The 18957-nt window shown below is 29.6% G+C and overlaps 2 protein-coding genes across 2 annotated transcripts; one reads left to right on the top strand and one right to left on the bottom strand.

Annotated features, from left to right (window-relative positions):
• Nucleotides 1–1418: 1418 nt before the first annotated feature.
• On the top strand, nt 1419–12257 carry LOC137837798 (putative 3-hydroxyisobutyryl-CoA hydrolase 3). Its single transcript, XM_068646931.2, has 14 exons — nt 1419–1457; nt 3440–3520; nt 4025–4093; nt 4835–4898; nt 5015–5094; nt 5528–5611; nt 8936–9020; nt 9252–9337; nt 9450–9571; nt 9662–9722; nt 9820–9918; nt 10466–10567; nt 11629–11670; nt 11948–12257. Exons 1-14 carry the CDS (start codon nt 1419–1421, stop codon nt 12077–12079), a joined length of 1146 nt encoding a protein of 381 aa, XP_068503032.1. The 3' UTR covers nt 12080–12257.
• A 3276-nt stretch (nt 12258–15533) lies between these two features.
• Nucleotides 15534–16349, bottom strand: LOC150028124 (uncharacterized). Its single transcript, XM_090301063.1, has one exon. It carries the CDS (start codon nt 16347–16349, stop codon nt 15534–15536), a length of 816 nt encoding a protein of 271 aa, XP_090157189.1.
• Between the last annotated feature and the right edge of the window lie 2608 nt (nt 16350–18957).

Raw genomic sequence — 18957 nt, 5'->3', positions numbered from 1 at the left:
TATAATTATTTATTAATAGGTATAGTCTAACGTATGTATCGTTTTTGTTAACATATGAGTTTTGGTCTAGTCTCCCCTATATTTTGTATTTTTTTTTTAATAATACTTTTTTCATACGATGACAAATGATTATTGTTACTTGAGGTGTCAGCCTAACTGAGATGTCAAGTAGCATAGTGATGCCTAACATGAAAGTTTTTTATAAAAAAAAAAAACTTGATAACACAACAGAAAATTATTAAATAAAAATTAATTTTATAAATAAAAATTAATTAATTTTTATAGATATTATATAAAAAACTAAAAAATGATTAATATCTAAATTAATTTATAATATTAATAAATAATTTTTAAATTAATATTTAATTAATTATTAAAACTTTAGGTATTAAGGGAACAATCTTTTTTATAATTTTTTTATACACCAATAATAAAAAAGGAGTATATCACCACGTTCTAAAGGAAATAGATTTTAAGATAAAGTTTATATCTATTCTTCATCTTATTTAGTTGAATTTCTAAACAATTGTTCCCATTTAATCTTTTAATTGGTAAGTTTTTTTCTAATATATATGTTGAAATAAATCATGGACAGTATTCTTATTTATGTCATGACTTATATAATATTTAACATATTGTTATATTTTTATGGTGATACACGTATTTTTTGGATTATAACTTATATTTTTTATGTTTATATTAACTTTTAGTATTTATGATATTAAGTAGTTTCAAATATTTTTGTTGTGATAACTTTAATCACTGAAATTATCATGGCTAAAGTGAAAAACCATATCATTAACTATGAGACTATATTAGGAAAAGAAGCAATTTCTTTTAAATAATTATTTTTTATCGGCAATATTTTAGTAATTGTTAATCGTCTTAGATTTGGCGACTTATAAGTGGTTCCAATCAATTTAATGTGAACGGAATATAATTTCTATGACTAAAAGATCATTTTCAAATTTGGTCCTTCTATGATCTAGAATTTAAAATAATTTAGAAAGCAATCCAGATCTATTTGAATGGATAAAACAAATCTAACTAATCATTCTTAAATTACATTAATTTTTATTAAAAAAATTAATTTCAGACTATATATCTTAATAAGTTATTTTTTTTTTTTATAATGTTTTTGTATTGTAAACTAAATGGTGAGGGTGTTGACAATTATATAATAAGAGTTGTGAAATATTCCTTTATTTATTTATTTATTCTTTTGTTGCGAATATTCCTTAATTATATATTTCTTGGGTTTTGTTTTTTATTCTAACATCACATATCACATGTATGTTTCACTTAATATAATAATAGTTAATATCTAACATTGGTGAGATTTATAAATAGAGAGGTTTTATTGAGCTGAATTGGTGTGCCTCCTTTTCAAAACCCTCTTACTCTCAAAATTCATATTCATGGCTCCAACTCTCAATTTTGATAGGGAGCAAAATCAGGTTTTCCTTCTTCTTCTTTTCAATTATATCTTTTTTATTATTTCAAGTAAATTTTAATTATTACATGAATGTTTGATAAATGACATACCACGTTAATCAACCTTCAAATTTATATTATATTCCAATTTTACTAATATAATTTATCTGTTATAAAATGAGATGAAATATGGTTAGATAAAAATATATATATTTTTATCGTCATTTTTATCAAATTGATTAGGTTAATTATTTTTTCATTCCTTTTAATTACGGTCTTCATCGTATCTTTTAACCCCTAACCACATACAAGTTATGCAAGATGAGATTTTCTGATAATATAATACCGCTATAAAAATACTTTGGACAGTGATATAAATGCAAAGAAAGATTCTGCAGAAAATAAACATGTGTTCGGATTAATTTTATTGTTTTTTATCGACAATAATAAATAAATATAAATATTTTAAGGAGTGATTCAATACTTATACATAATGACAATCTTAATCACATCCATCCATAGACATATATCCAAGATGACTATACAAGACACTTCTAACTTAATTCAGAGAAAGACATCTGACATACTAAGTAAACATCTAATAAGATCATCCTAATACAAATCATCGGATCTAAGCACCAATTAGAAAAGGAAAAAAATAGTGACTTGGATGAAACCCAAGACCAAGTCTTTAGTTGGACCAACGCAAAAGCCTCCGGTAACTAGTGCAGTAGGTACAAGTTTATTCACCCAAAACTTTTTACATTTTATATACAGTCACATTCTCTTCAACTTTGTCCCCCTTAGACGAAGGTAAGTCGATTTAAGCGTATAAAGAGTTTGAAAATCCTACTATTAAAAATAAAAATATATCATAATATATAAAATATAAGTAATATAAATTTTATTTTATAAAATTAAATTAAGTTTAAAGTTTATAATACTCTATTAAAACCATTTACGTCTCTGTTTATTTTCTACGAAAAATTAAGCGTCCTTTTTTCGTATAAATATGAAGATTTGCAAAAAAAAAGTAAAATTATATAAAAAAATATATATTTCGACTATGAATATATATTTTATTAAGTGTATAACTATTATACTAGACTAGCACCGTCTGTACATATGTATTTTTTTATTTAAATGAAATATAGATTTATTTGTTTTCCGACAGTGTGAAAGTCATATCAATAACTATTTAATATTTAAAAAAATTAAAAAATAACACAATGTTCATAATACAATAATAAGCTTAAATATGATATTAAAGATAAAATAAAAAAATTGAGAGTAATTAAAGAGGTCTTTGATATATAAGTATATATATATATTATATTTTTATATTATTAATTTATTAATATTTATATTATAATAAAATAAATACAATTAATTATATAATATAGTATAATATAAATAATAATAAGAATTATTAAAATAAATATAAAATATTAATAAACATATAAATAATAATTAAAATAAATAATAAATTTATGAAATAATAATTATGAAAAATAATTATAAATAATAGTAATAATAATAAAACTAATTTTTTTAATTATATAATAAAATTATTATAATTTATTTAGTTAAATTTATTTATATTAAATAAATAAATTATATAAATTATTTTATAATTTTTAAAATTTATTATATCTTTCAAATCATTCACAAATTTTCATAAACTTTTCTTCTACTTTCTACTTTATTTCAAACAACCTCACTTTCTTCGGACATTCCATTCGAATCCATTTTCTAATCCAAACAAAAACATTAGAGTTAGTGATGAGACCACCCACTATGATCATCCATATAATCTTAGAGAGAGTTAGTAACTTGAGCGCGTGAGAAAAATAATTTTACAAAATTAAGTTAACCTTAAAGTATAATTTTTAATTTAGAGATAAATTATAAAGATGATGTGGATATGAAATGAATAATTTAATAATGAATTGATTATATGAAGCTCTTTATGATATATTATTGCATGACTAAGTTCCTTGTATAGGTACTTTTCACTGGAAATTCTTGTGTGAAGGTAGTCATACTAAACAGACCTCAAAAGCTAAACAGTCTTAACCATGAAATGGTAAGTTAACAAAACCAATTCTTAAATGCCTTTAACATAAATTACTTCAATTACTTTGTGACTACTGTTTTTAAAATTACTAGGTCGTAGGAAGGTTAATTAATTGAGCTGTCATTCTTTTTAATCAATAAGAAAAATATACTATAAATAAATTCTAACCATCTGTTAATTAACAACTAAATAATTGGTAGTTAAAACTTTGGTTGCTAATTAGATACCAATTTAAAAACTATTTAACAATAATAGAAATTAATTTAGAAACCAATTTTTTTATTTAATTTCTAAAATGATCTCTAATTTAGTTACTATTGCAACTAATTATTTTGGTCTCTAAAAATTGGTTTCTATTTCATGATTTTTTGTAGTGTAAATGATGTTAAAAAATTTAATTAAGAGAAATACGTTCTTTTGTTCAAGAATATTATTTTATCAAAAGAGAAAACTTTATATATATGACGTTTTTTTTCTTCCAAGAATGACAATGGATTTTGTTTTGTTTTGCAGATTTGTCAAATAACAAGTAATTTAGAGTTGTATGAGAATGACCCTTTAGTCCAACTTGTCATACTGAAGGTAAATTAAGCAAATCACATGCTGGGGAATTTTTCTAATATTATTTGCTAGATTGAGAATCAGAACAATGAGCAAACTTTGCAGTTTCTTTGATTAAAATTTATACTTTTGAGCTAATTACAATTTTTTTTTCTGAAATGAACCACCTTTTAGTTAAATATTTATATTATTAGTGTTGAAGAAATCAATTTTTTTTTATAGATACAAAAGTGATACTTACATAAATAATAAGTAGAAAAAAATTAGAGTGAAATAAAATAATGACACTGAAAATCTGTCATAAAAATCTCCTCAACTTAGAAGTAAACACCCAATAAAAGTAGAATTACAATATTTGTTTTTTCACTTTATGAGAGTTCTAATCTCACTCCGTAAGAGTGAAATACAATATCTCTCTAACCTCTTATTAGGATTTTTAATCTCACATTATGATGGATATGAATTCTCTCATTTACTTTCTATGTTACTATTCTCACTTGCTTATTTTTCTCGTCCTCAATGTTCCTCCATAAAGAGATAATGAACAATTAATGCTTATCACATTTTCAAAATAGTTTTCTAGATTAAATTTTATAGTCTTTATATGATTCCAAAATTTTGGAATATCCACCATTAAATATACTCAATGAATGAATTATCAAAATTTATTAGTCTTGATCTTCCACTAATTATCAAAGTTTATGTATGATAAATTTTCATTATGATTAAAGAGTAACTATCTTGTTTTTCTATGTTAACTAGAGTAATGGAAAAGCTTTTTGTGCTGGAGGTGATGTGGTATCAGTGATTACTTGCTCATTAGTAGGTACAACTTGTCCAAAACTACCAAAAAAATTGTTGAATTAATGATTTTGAAACCAAGCTCATGGATAAGCTAACTATGCTTCCCTTTATAACATTTATCTACATATGTCAATCTAGGACATTGGACCTATGCAGCTAGCTTTTTCAAGAAACTACTTACTCTGGACCATTTGGTTGCAACCTATAAAAAGCCTACAGTGAGTTTGACAAGTTTAAAATATTTTTTTTTACAATATTTTCCATTTTTTACTATAAGAAAATCATTAAATAGAAACCAATTTCAGATATTAAAAATAATTAGTTGTTATAGTGACTAAATTAGAGACCATTTTAGAAACTAAAAAAATTATTGATCTAAATTAGTTTATATTATTGATAAATAGTTTCTAAATTGGTATCTATTTAACTACCAAGGTTTTAACTACCAATTATTTAAATTCTAAATTTGGTAACAAAAACTAATTATTAATAATATAAACTAATTATTTTTTTAGTCTCTAAAATGATTTCTAATTTAGTCAATGTAACAACTAATTATTTTTTGTCTATAAAATTAGTTTTTATTTAATAATTTTCTTGTAGTGTTTCTTACATATTTGGGTAGCTTTGATTGAATGGTTTTGGAATCAGGTCTCTCTTATCAATGGAGTAGTGATGGGAGGAGGAGCAGGTCTATCTGTGCCCACAAGGTTTAGGGTTGTGACTGAAAAAGCAGTAAGCTTCTCTTCACCTTCCAAAACTATAATTATAAAATATTAAAGTTTTCATTAATTATCCAAAAATGTCAAAGATGAAGTTTTCATTCCACTTTGTCTCACATTACCAATTAAGAGAGCACAACCCATCATGCAAAGAAGGTTGGAAGTAATTTGGGTGCAGTGAAGAGTGGAATGTTCAACCTCACCACAACTCGATTTAGTCCATAGTCCGTGATCAATTTTAACTCTTTAGACATGCTTCCACATTATACCGTTGATGGAAAAAAAGACATAACAAGACACAACAAAGCATATACACATGAAAAAAATAACTGTAGAAAGATCATATTGATTTGCATAACAGAGCAACCTAGTTTAGATCAACAATAAACAACACCAGCTTACTATTGTGCTAATGTTTCATATATATGCAAAATTACATCATTAGTTTTCTTAGAAAACAATATACTCACCATCCCAACAATAATATTTATTGGAGAGTCTTAGGATGTTATCTAAGTCAGACCTTCCCTTATATCCCTTAACCACAAACAAAATAAAAATCTAACTTGCTTAGGATTTGATACAGAGTCCTAGACAAAGGCACCAATTCGAGTAAGTGAAGTGCGCTTTCCAGGTATTGGGATGCTTTAAAAACCTTCTTATAATCCAAGACTAAACTCTTAAATCTTAAAGACAATACCGTTTCAATGTGTCCAGGTTAACCAAACAATTGTCACTCACATACTCTTCCATATCTTGTCTCCTTCCTTAGTCAAACCTATTATTGAGAACTCAGATAAATGTTTCCTAACAAACTTTTGGTAGTGACTTATCTTCCTTCCCACACATAATGCAAAGAGGGCTAACGACTTACTCTTCTTTTTGATAATTTATCATGTGTGGAAGTTATATTAATAAGCACTCTCCATTCAAAAATATAGAGCCAATGACATAGCTTTAATGCTTTGTAATTCTTCTAATATATATACTTCATCCCCCACCATAGTATTTCCAATTTTACTATGTGTTTAACTTGACAATATAGATATTAGTTTCACTATACTTCCAGTTCCATGTATCTTCTCTTCCTTCCTGGATAGAGTAGTCCCCTAGCTCATCCATAAAATTATCCAGTTGGCCTCTTTGCCACTAAAACCACTCTCTGCGTCATTATACTTCCACTTCCTACCTCCCCCACAACAAAGAATCATGTTCCTTAAACTACTTTCTTTATTGAATGAATTTGCATAGAACTGATTATCCATAAAAGATCTCTAACTCGCCTAATTATCTTCTCAAAACTTGATTTGATTTTCATTTCCTTTAGACCAAGCTATATATTATTAAACCAATTGTGATTTTTTGCTTTCTCACACACTTTCCTCAAGTCTCTCTACCACTAAGATCGAGCTTCTGTTCTTTATACTATTTAGACTTCTCTAGGATCCATATTTTGAATCTAAGACTTCTTTCCACTAACCATTTATTTTTTCCTCCAAAATCTCCATTTCCATTTTTCTAATAGGACTAGATTAAATGTATTCATATCTTTTATTTCCTAGCCCATTTTTTCTTTAGATTTAAACATTGACATAAAAAGCAAGGGTAAAACTATGATAACTAACTTTATCAATATTATTCTACCAGCGAAGGTCATGTTTTCCACTTCGCAAGCCTTTTTTTTATGTTTTGTAGCATGCGAATCCCAAAGTGACTTTTTTTTATTTGTCTCAACCATAACACCAAAATATGTGATGGTACGGACATTTAACTACAATCACTATAAGAAAATCATGAAATAGAAACCAATTTTAGAGACAAAAAATAATTAGTTGTTATAGTGATTAAATTAGAGACCATTTTAGAGACTAAAAATAATTTTGGTTTCTAAATTAGTTTATATTATTGTTAAATGGTTTCTAAATTGGTATCTAATTAGCAACAAAAGTTTTTGTTACCAAATTTAGAATATAAATAAGTGGTAGTTAAAACCTCGGTAGCTAATTAGATACCAATTTAGAAACTATTTAACAATAATAGAAACTAATTTAGAAACCATTTTTTTTAGTTTCTAAAATGATTTCTAATTTAGTCACTATAACAACTAATTATTTTGGGTTTCTAAAATTAGTTTCTATTTCATGATTTTCTTGTAATAAATAAGGTGCTGAAAATGTGTCCAATGTGTGATGATATACTCCAATTCCATGTAGCTTAGTTTTGTTAAAATTTGCCCTTAATCCTGATGTTAATTAAAAAAAATCAAAGAATGCTCTTTGTAACCATTAAATTTTGTGTATATATGGTGCACAAAAAGAGAGTTTTTGTTGCAAACTACAATATATTTATACCTCTACTCCCCTACTCCACTGGCTCCTATTTGAAAGCCATGTAACCTACCTATGACTCCAACTTGCCTAACTAGGTCTACTAAGCCCTCAACTACAATCATAAATAAGAATAGTGTTACATGATCTCTTTGTCTAAGCTCTCTAGATTAAATAAATTGGTCTACAAGGCTCTCATTTACCAAAATAAATATAGATACAAATTTCGTACACCCTTTAACCCACATGATCAATTTTTCCCAAAAGTCTAATCTCTCCAACATATAATACAAAAACCAAGTTGAATTGGACACCTTCTCAAAATCAACTTTTAACTATGACTTCCCTATGATTCTTTCTCATAATTTCATCCACCACCTCATTTGTCACCATAACAATATCCAATAACTCTCTACCTTTGCTAAAATCGATTATTTATGATCTATATGACTTCGTTAATCAGCTTTTTCAATCTATTTGATAATATTTTCAATATTATCTTGTACACACAACCCAATTTTCTACCTTAGATGTGAGAGTGATAAATGATGCATTACTTTCCCTAGGTTACTTGTCCCATCTATAAAAGTTATGTTCTTCTTTGAACACATCCTCCTTTATGATTTTTCAAGAAAATGTTATAAAACTGAAGTAGGACCCATCGGGCCCAAGATCTCACAATCCTACACAAGCTTTTTGATTTTTTCTTCTGAAAAGATTTTAGTAAGCATCACACTGTCTTGGTCACTAAAGCTCTAGAAGGCTAATATTATTTAAGCTAATTTTCAACACTCAACTCTTAGACAAAGTGTTCCTAAAGTGGTTTTTTATTGCATCTGTTACTGTTCCTACTAATTCTGGATTCCAATCCCCTTGATTATATTTTACATTGTTCTCTACTTAATATTATTATGGAAGTATTTAGTATTCAAAGATTTATGTCACAAAATTAAGTCTATTTTAATTTGTTATGAATCCTTTTCATAATATGTTTTATGTATTATTTGTAGATATTTGCAATGCCAGAGGCATCTATAGGACATTTTCCAGATGTGGGAGCCAACTACTTCCTTTCTAGACTTCCTGGCTATTTTGGTAAGTTGCTTAAATCTCTACCAATATGCATCTCTCACTTTTCACTCAAATAAACCGATTGGAAAAGGTTTTGAAGTAACTTTTATATATATAAAGAGATATACAAAAAAATTATATTAATATAATATTATTAATTATTTAATAATCTTTAGAAAATGTACTGTATTACCTTTTCCTTTTGCGCATTGATATTAATTTGCAATTTTACTTTTTTGGTTTAATTTTATGAAGGGGAATACCTAGGGTTGACTGGAGCACAATTGGATGGAGCAGAAATAGCAGCATGTGGTTTAGCCACACATTTTGTGCCTTCAATAGTAAAACTATCACTTCTTCCTCAATTATTCATAAACTTTCACAATAAGCTTCACTGTAACGTAATCTTTAAGAACTATGAATCCATACAAATAATTTTTTTATGTGCAACAGAAGCTAGAGTCGTTGGAAAATGCCTTACAAGTTCTTAATTCTCCAAATGTTTCAACAATTTCTGCACTGATAAAAACCTTCGCAGAGAAACCAAACGTGAGAGAAGACAGTCCTTTTAGGAGGTAAATCATTCTCTTGAGATTTTCTGTTTTTTGAAAATTGAAACGCTTACTGAATTACAAATTAATGGTTTTCATGGTACCAAAAAAAAGTTTGGAAGTTATAAACAAATGTTTCTCAAAGGAAACTGTGGAAGAAATAATTGAATCATTGGTAAGTATCTCTGCATCAAGTAAGATATTTTGATAATTTCTCCTTTACAATGTTGAATGCATAGTATAATTTTCAATCATATGATAATGTTTTATAGGAACATGAATTACAAATTGGAGCTGAAAAATGGATTACAAATGCATTAAGCTACATGCGTTCATCTTGTCCTATTAGCCTCAAGATATTTCTGAAATTAGTAAGTACAACAAAAATCAATTAACATTACTCTCATTGTTATTATAATTTTCACATATAATTATTTACTCTCTTTGTCTTTTACTAATAAAATAACATATTCCATTAAAAAAAATCATTACATAAAAATTAAATTAAAATAATTATTGATATTTAAAATAACTTTTATTATTAATAAAATTTATAGATTAGTTTCTAAATTGGTATCTAATTAAGTACCCATGTTTTAGTTACCAACCACTTTAAATTCTAAAATTGGTAGCTAATTAGAGATATCAATTTAGAAACTAGTTTATAAATTTAAAAACTACTTTATATACTAATAATTTTTTAATTTATAAAATAAATATTTCATTTAATTTATATAATAATTAGTTATTTTTTGTTTTTAAATTATTTTTATTCAATAATTTTCTAGAATTGTTTCATCATATGTCCATTTAAATATTAATCAATATTACTATTTATAGTATCTTTTATCATAAGAACTTTCCAAATAATTTTTTATTTTATTTTCTTACAAATTTTGCAATTTTATTGATTGTTAGATTAGGATTGGCCGGTTAGAAAAGATTGACCAATGTCTTTATCAAGACTATAATATTGTCTGCCACCTCCTCAGAGGAACTTTTGGCAATCATGTCTATGAGGTAAATATTTCCCTATAAAACATTACTTGAATTCTTAAACAAAATAAATTCAAAGAGTTAAAATAAATTTCATTGGGATGAGAAATTTTAATAAAACTGTGTTTAATAAGTTATTTTAGTAATTTATAAACTAGATCCGCTAGATACACAAAGTTATATATCATAAATAATCTTAAATGATTAAATATATCATTTTAAATTTATAAACTAATTCTAATAAACATTTTTAGTTAATATTAATTTCCAGGTTAATATATTTTTTCGTTTCTCTACTATAACACATAATAACACACATGAAATTAACACACATGAAATTAGTTTTTTGATTTTTTAGTTTAAATTTTAGATCTTTTGAATTGTACTTAAAAAAACTATTAGAAAGAGTTATTATGTTATAATATTATAACTTTTACGTCAACAATAAATCGGCATGAAATATTTTAAAATATTAAACTAAGTTGAAAATCCATTTGTCACTAAAAAATCATTTCAATAATTTTCTCACTATAAGTATCTAGAAGGTTTAAAATTTGGACTAAATCTGCATGAAATATTTTAAAATATTAAACTAAGTTGAAAATCCATTTGTCACCAAAAAATCATTTCAATAATTTTCTCACTATAAGTATCTAGAAGGTTTAAAATTTGAACTAGTGATGAAAATCAATCTTGCATGAAAATATAAGGACGAAAAACATATTTAACCCTAATTTTGTTAACTTTTCAACTTATGAATTTATAAGTTTCAATTCAAACTGATTTATAGCTTCTAACTAGTTTATTAACTAGTTTTATCCAACACTTTAAAAGTGATTAATGAAAACATTTGATAAAAATATATGAATAAGATGTTTTCTTCTAGAGATAGATTATATTCGCGGTAAAAAGATGTTTGTAAATTATTTTAGTTGGAAAGTTTTAATCAGTTTCTAAGTGTGATTTCTAAAATAAAGTTGCTATATTTTATCATTAATAAAGTTATAATTATTAAGACTGTATAAATATATATAGAGATTAATTTTCAATGTTGTAACAATTCTTCTCTTGGATGTACTGAAAAGGGTTCCCGAGCAAAGCTATTCCACAAAGACAACAAGCCCAAGGTACAAGATAATATCTCATGTTCCATTTCTACGAATATACTTTGAATATTTTTTTAATTAAGAACTGAATATTAATATATAAAATATCACCTCAATAGATAAGAGTTTGAACAGATTACTTCAAATCCCAAAATGTAAAGTTAGGAACGCATACTTCTACACCTTCCATTATTCCAATTGAGTTATAATTAACTCTATCATATTTTTCACTCAACACGATTGAATATTTGTTTTAAACCTATTTTGTTTTAGCACTTTTATTTTGTATTGTTTATAGTGGGAGCCTTCGAAACTTGAGCTTGTTGATGAAGAAATGGTGAATCAATACTTTGGGAATATCAATGATGTGGAGTGGGAACATCTTCGATTTTCTGATAGATCCAATTCCCAAATTGCAAGCAAATTGTAGATTGAAGCTATAAGGTTTAATTGAAATCATTCTTAGTGGTTAGCCATAAGAACTATTCAAGTAATTTATGAATAAAGTGGAGTGTTTCTTTATTTACACATAATTAAGGTAAAATGAATTGAAGTTTAATTATGATTGAGTAAATTAAATTCTTTGTGGAACGTGAATCTGTCGAGACTTTTCTATTTTTGTACTTTCTCCTAGCTTTTCATCTATTATTCTTTATTTTTTAACAAAAGAAGTGTTCTTCTTTGTCTGTCTTTTTTAAAATGCTAAGTGATTTGTTTTGTTTTTATTACAAGTTATAACCTTAAATTAAAAGAATAACTAAATTACACTTGCCTTAAAATTGAATGATAAAGATTAAAAATAATCCATAGAGAGTGAGAAACAAAAACAAGTTTTGATCGATGTATTGTGGAAAAATTCACATGATATAAAGCTTTTAAATACAATTTTCATTTTGTATATAGTTTAGAGTATAATATGCCACTACAAGAAAATTATGAAATAAAAATCAATTTTTTTTTATCAGCAATAACAAATATATAAAAAAAATGAACCACTTCAGGGGTGGAACAACCCGTATACAAGGAAAAACATAATCCAACTATCAGGACCCTCCAAACCCATCAAGCAAAAGCACAAACCACACTAAAAACCTAAATAGCATCAAATAACCAAACGCATACATTCCAAAGGTTCCAAACACCAACTGGAAAAGGAGACTAAATTAGTGCTAGATTTTGCAGAAATCCAAGACCCAACCTTTGCTTGCATCAAAGTACAAACTTCAGACACGTCAGCCACTCCCCTATTAAAAATAATAGAGTTTCTGTGAATCCAGATTTCCCCCACGACCCTAACCCAAATTGTATTCCACACTTCATTAATAAAAGCAGAGGACGTGTTCATCCTGAACTGGGAAAAATTTGACATAGGGTCATTGTGAGACACGAACGACACTCCTAGCCACTTATAACAAAAACACCATACCCACCAAGCAAAACTGTAGTCGAAAAACAGGTGACGGTAGGACTCTTCCTCCTTTCCACACAAACAACACAATGAACTTTCAACCAACACCCCTCTTCTATCCAAATTGACCCTAATAGCGATCTTATTCTGCATCATCCTCCAAGCCGTAAATAAAGCTGAAGGTACCGCTTTTAAACTCCATAACTTACTAAAAACTGGAGAAGGATCTGCCTCACAATCCCTCCTAACCAGAGAATAAACAAAGTTAACTGAAAACCTCTGATCAGCCCCTCCCTTCCACACCCACCTGTCCACCTCCCCCAAATCTAGTCTCGCCTCAAGTAAAGCTTGACTAAATTGATCCACCATAGACTTCTCCCAATCGAAAAAAGGTCTGCGCCAGGCTAAATTCCACACCCTAACTCCTTCAAACCAAGACCCGAGCTCAGCCACCCTAGCATTTTTGGCCGAACATATAGAAAACAATCTCGGGAATACTCTCTTCAGCGCACCACAACCGAGCCACCTATCCTCCCAAAAGGAAATGTCCTTTCCATCTCCAACTTTCCACTTGAACCCATCTTCAAAACTCCTGCCCCATCCCTCCGAGGCCCAAACCTCTTTCAAGTCTTTCCACCAAAAAGAACTCCTGCTACTTTTACCTTCCTCTCTCAAACTCCTCCAACCACCATATTTAGAGACGAGAATCTCCTTTCAAAGACCACCCTTATCCGAACCCAGCCTCCAGATCCATTTTCCTAACAAAGCCAAGTTAAAAAGCTTTAAATCAATGACCCCTAGTCCCCCAAGTTCGCGAGGCTTACACACAATTTTCCAAGATGCCGAAGCTATCTTCCTTCCTTCAGTGCCCCACCCCCAAAGAAAATTCCTTTGAATCCTTACCAACTTATCTACCACTCCGGTAGGTAATTTAAATAAGGACATAAAGAATAACGGAATAGAAGAAAGAACAAATTTGATCAAACAAACTCTCCCGCCATCGACAAGCACTTTCCTTTCCACCTGCTTAGTCTAACCTGAACTTTTTCAATCACCCCATTCCAAAAAACCTCACGCTTATGACTTCCGCCAACAGGCAAACCCAGATAGACAAAAGGGGAAACCATCACATCACAATTAAGAATGGCTGCAAAACCCCTTAGTGAAAGAAGACTAACCCCCGTTCTGCCAATTTCACTTTTCAAAAAGTTAACTCTGAGCCCAGAGGAAAGCTCGAAGCATTGCAATATGTCCTTAATATTGAAAATGCTTTTTGTGTTAGCTTCACAGAAAAACAAGGTATCATCTGCGTACTGTAACATATTGACCTTCACTTTATCTTTGCCAACTACCACATTGTCAATCAAATTCTTTTCTTCAGCCATCCTTGACACCCCAACCAACCCTTCAGCCACAATAAGAAAGAGGAAGGGAGCTAACGGATCACCTTGACGAAGACCTTTCTTAGGGAAGAATTCCTTAGTTGGACTGCCATTCACAAGAACTGAAACCGACGCTGATTCTAAGCAACCTTTTATCCACTGAATCCACAACTCACAAAAGCCCATCTTCCTCAGCATATAGTAAATGAACTCCCAACTAACTGAGTCGTACGCCTTCTCATAGTCAACTTTGAAGAAGACACAACCTTTTCTCCTTCTTTTATACTCTTTCAGAACCTCATTGGAAACCAACACACTGTCCAACAAACCCCTCCCTTCAAGGAAAGCCGACTGTCTGACATCTATAACTTTGCTTATCACCTTCTTCAAACGTAGAGATAACACTTTAGAGATGATTTTGTACAGACAACCAACTAAAGAAATAGGACTAAATTCACCAAGCTGCTGGGGATTTTCAACTTTTGGTATAAGACATAGGAACGAAGCGTTTGTACCTCTGGGCCAATGACCGTTAACCGCAAAGTCCTTCACCGCCGCCATTACATCTTTTTTAACTATATCTCAGCAGAATTTTATAAGACCGAAATTGAAGCCGTTGGGGCCAGGACTCTTACAGATGTCACAACTCCAAACAGCAACCCTAATCTCTTCTTCATAAAATTCATCGATCAGCATATCGTTGTCGGAGCCCGAGATAGAGCAAAAACTAACATTATCCAGCCGAACCTGACAAACATCGTTCCTAGCAAATCTGTTTTCGAAAAAAGTACAAATCTTGTCCTTGATCACATCCTTATCCTCACACCATTTACCATTAACATGAACCCCATGAAATTGATTCCTTGCCTTTCTTCATTTAATAGACGAATGGAAAAACTTTGTATTGAGATCCCCTTGCTATATCCAACTTTGTCGTGCTTTCTGAAACATGACCGCCTCCTGCTTAAACTTAGCTTTATTAAGTTCAGCAAGGAGAGCCTTTCTTTCTTCCCTTTCAAACTCCGCTAGCCCATAAGTATCATCGCGTTCGTCCAGAACATCGATCTTCTTTTGAACCTCCTTACTAACGTGATTCACATCTCCGAAGACTTCTTTATTCCATATATTTTTAGGTCAGCTTTCAATCTTTTCAATTTTTCTTTAAAAATAAACATCCCATATCCTACGACCTTATAAGAATTCCAGCTCAAGCTCACAAACTCCCTAGACCTGCTATCTTTTAGCCAAACATCCAAACACTTAAAAGGTTTTGGACCCCAGTCCACAGACACCTCTTTGAGTATAACAACACAATGATCTGAGACTGATCTGCTCAACACAAACTGCTGGCAATTTGGCCAACAACCCAACCATTCCTTTGAAACCAACACTCTGTCAATTCTGCTCTTTACTAGCCCGTTTGGCTTATACCAAGTAAACTTCCTACCTACCAACGGGACATCAACCAATTTCGAACTTTCAATAAACTCATTGAAGCCTTTTATTTCTCGGGAGTAGTCTAGCGTCAATATCAAACTATTTCTCTCCTTTTTTCCTCTAATAGAATTGAAATCTCCAATGATACACCAAGCCTTTGACAACTGATTAAGCCTAACTACATTGATTTCACTCCACACCTCCTTCTTTTCCGATAAAGAGCTAGAGTAATAAACGTTCGTTACCGTTACATTTACCTCGTTACCATGCTTCCAAAGGCCTTCGATTATGGAGTAGTTCCTACCGTTTACCACCCTAGACAACTGAAATGACTTGCTACTCCACATTGTAAGAACCCCACCAACACTGTTAATAACTTTGTTCTCAACCCAGTCAACTTCATTAGACCCCAAAAGAAAGTACACCTTCTCCCTACTAAAACTTGAACTCTTCGTCTCTTGTAGGCACACCATATCCACCTGCTCCTTGAAGATCAAATCCTTTAAATAATTCCTTTTTATGGTGCCACCTAACCCTATAATATTCAGACTAATTATCTTCATTAATAAACTTACTCCTAACTCCCTTCCACTTCCTCGTGAGATCACTTTTAGAGACTAAAAATAATTAGTTGCTATAGTGACTAAATTAGAGACAATTTTAGGGACTAAAAAAATTTTGGTTTCTAAATTAGTTTCTATTATTGTTAAATGGTTTCTAAATTGGTGTCTAATTAGCAACCAAGGTTTTTGCTACCAATATTGGTCTCTAAAATGATCTCTAATTTAGTCACTATAGCAACTAATTATTTTTTGTTTCTAAAAATTGGTTTCTATTTTATGATTTTCTTGTAGTGTGCTTTCATATATTTGCATTGGGCTTAATGTAGGGTAGTGATATGTTCGACATTCTTTTTCAACACACTCTCGTCACTTTTATAAATTACAAAAATTATTAGTATCTAATGAAATTTTTATTATTAATAAAAAAGTTATAAAGTAGATTCTAAATTGGTATTTAACCATTAGCTACCAAGGTTTTGGCTACTAACTACTTTATATTTTAAATTAGTTTTTTTATTAGTCTTTTAGAAACTAATTTAAAATATAAAATATTAGTAGCTGTTCTCACTGGCTCGAAATCGGTCGGATTATGGGTGAGCTCTTCTCGGTTTCCCTTCTGGTACTCGGTCGACCAACTGGATGAGGCGTTGGTAACTGCTTCCATGCTTTAGCGAACCGATCTTCTGGGAGCTCCACCTGCGATTACACTCCGACGCTCAAGTTAGTGAAAACATAAAATATAGTGTATATAGTGGAATATATTGTAAAGATGCAAGTTGAGAGACTCCTTGTGGGTGGTTGTCTATTTATAAGCTTTCATGGGCTTGGATTTTTGACCCTAGTTCCTCCAGGCATCAATAGCGTAATCGGGAATATTGCATCAACATTTATAGCGTGATCTGGACAGGTTCTGAGGAGCCTCTCAGTCGGTATGTAGATCCGGTTTGCCTGACCCAATTCATAGCCAATTATTAGGACGGTACAGTAGCTAAAATCTTAATAGCTAATTTAGATACCAATTTAGAAACTATTTTATAAATTTTTATTAATAATAGAAATTACTTTAAATATCAGTAATTTTTTAGTCTCTAAATCAGTATTTAATTTATTCAAAATAGTGAATAATTATTTTTGTTTCTAAATTTAATTGTTATTAAATAATTTTATTTTATAATACATTTAACAATCGATAACTTAAACTAGAACTAAATTGTTCTCTTAAAATCTAAACAATTTCTGTATATTATTCGATATTTTATTATTTAATAAAAATCGTACACTTGCACTATAATCATTGTATAATCATTACTTGTTCTAAAAATATATGATCTTGAACAAACATATATAAAAATACGCGAAATACTTAGAGAGCATTTATGTCTCTCTTCTATTTGGGTAGATGAAACTCCTGAATATATTCTTTTTATAAAAAAGATATTATATTATATATTATATATTATATATAACTGTACACGAGAAGTAGGGTGTGTAGGGATGTCCCAATGTCCTAACCTTAACCTTTAGACAATAGAAAACCTTTGGATATTGTACATTTAAACCTTAACATCATACCATTTTTTATCCCTCTAACCTTCATAATTTCCTCTTAGTTAGTACTGATTACATTAGAGAAAAAAATAACATGTTTTACTTTTGTGCACTACCCAAGTTAAGGTTATCCATAAGGCTCTTACAACTTCCCTCAAATAGAGTTTAACTTAAGATTGTAGATATAGCAAGTAATATAACTTTGTGATGCTTTGTTTGAACCAAAAAGCTGGTGAATCCAATATTAGTGAAGAAAAAAAAAAATAAAAAAAGATAACAACGATTGAGCAACATTAATAGTCCCTATCCAATTTTATTTTTCATTATGATTCAAAGATTTTGATTCTCAGTACGTAGTACCACCCCCACAATATATTCCTCACTTCCAGATTTTGCAGTAAACAACTGAAACATTGTGAATCACCATTAATAGGTGGGTTGCCTCCTTTTGTAAGCATAAACACTGCAGAGAATTTTTTTGCACGATGTGTCTTTGCATGTTGAGGAACAAAGTGATAGAAATTTGTTGTGATTTTGCTATGCACTAGCGGACCCCTACAAAACAAGTGCAGATACACCTTGCATAGATAGACCACTAAATAGAGGGATCATCACATACAAGGATAGATTGAGACATGAAATGTGAGTAAAAGGAGAGAGAGAGAAAAAGAATATTGTGAGAGAGTAAGTGGGAAAAGAGAGGTTGTGTATTATTTTTCTATGTAAAAACCAATTACACACAACAATGTCATGCAAAGTTATATTTATATATGGGTGTGAGTACAGTGGTTGGTATAACACAATAACTGAAGTAACAGAAGCTGTTACAGAGACTAAGTAACATCCCTCGTAAATTAATGGTGGGATTAGAGACAACCATTAGTTTAGCCATAAACTTGTGAAAGGAAGACCCAGTGAGAGGCTTGGTGAGAATGTAAGTAAGTTGTAGACGGCCTGGAACATGAGAGAG

The sequence above is a fragment of the Phaseolus vulgaris genome, chromosome 4 (assembly GCF_051622355.1).
Source record: "Phaseolus vulgaris cultivar YP4 chromosome 4, ASM5162235v1, whole genome shotgun sequence".
NCBI lineage: Eukaryota > Viridiplantae > Streptophyta > Magnoliopsida > Fabales > Fabaceae > Phaseolus > Phaseolus vulgaris.
Note: the sequence above shows the minus strand (reverse complement) of the source record. Positions and strands in the feature narration are given on the sequence as shown.

Coding starts and splice junctions, on each gene's coding strand:
- LOC137837798 (XM_068646931.2), top strand. CDS start 1,419: ATGGCTCCAACTCTCAATTTTGATAGGGAGCAAAATCAG. Junction 1,458..3,439: donor TTGATAGGGAGCAAAATCAG/GTTTTCCTTCTT, acceptor TTCCTTGTATAG/GTACTTTTCACTGGAAATTC. Junction 5,612..8,935: donor GGGTTGTGACTGAAAAAGCA/GTAAGCTTCTCT, acceptor TATTATTTGTAG/ATATTTGCAATGCCAGAGGC.
- LOC150028124 (XM_090301063.1), bottom strand. CDS start 16,349: ATGGTGTGCCTACAAGAGACGAAGAGTTCAAGTTTTAGTAGGGAGAAG.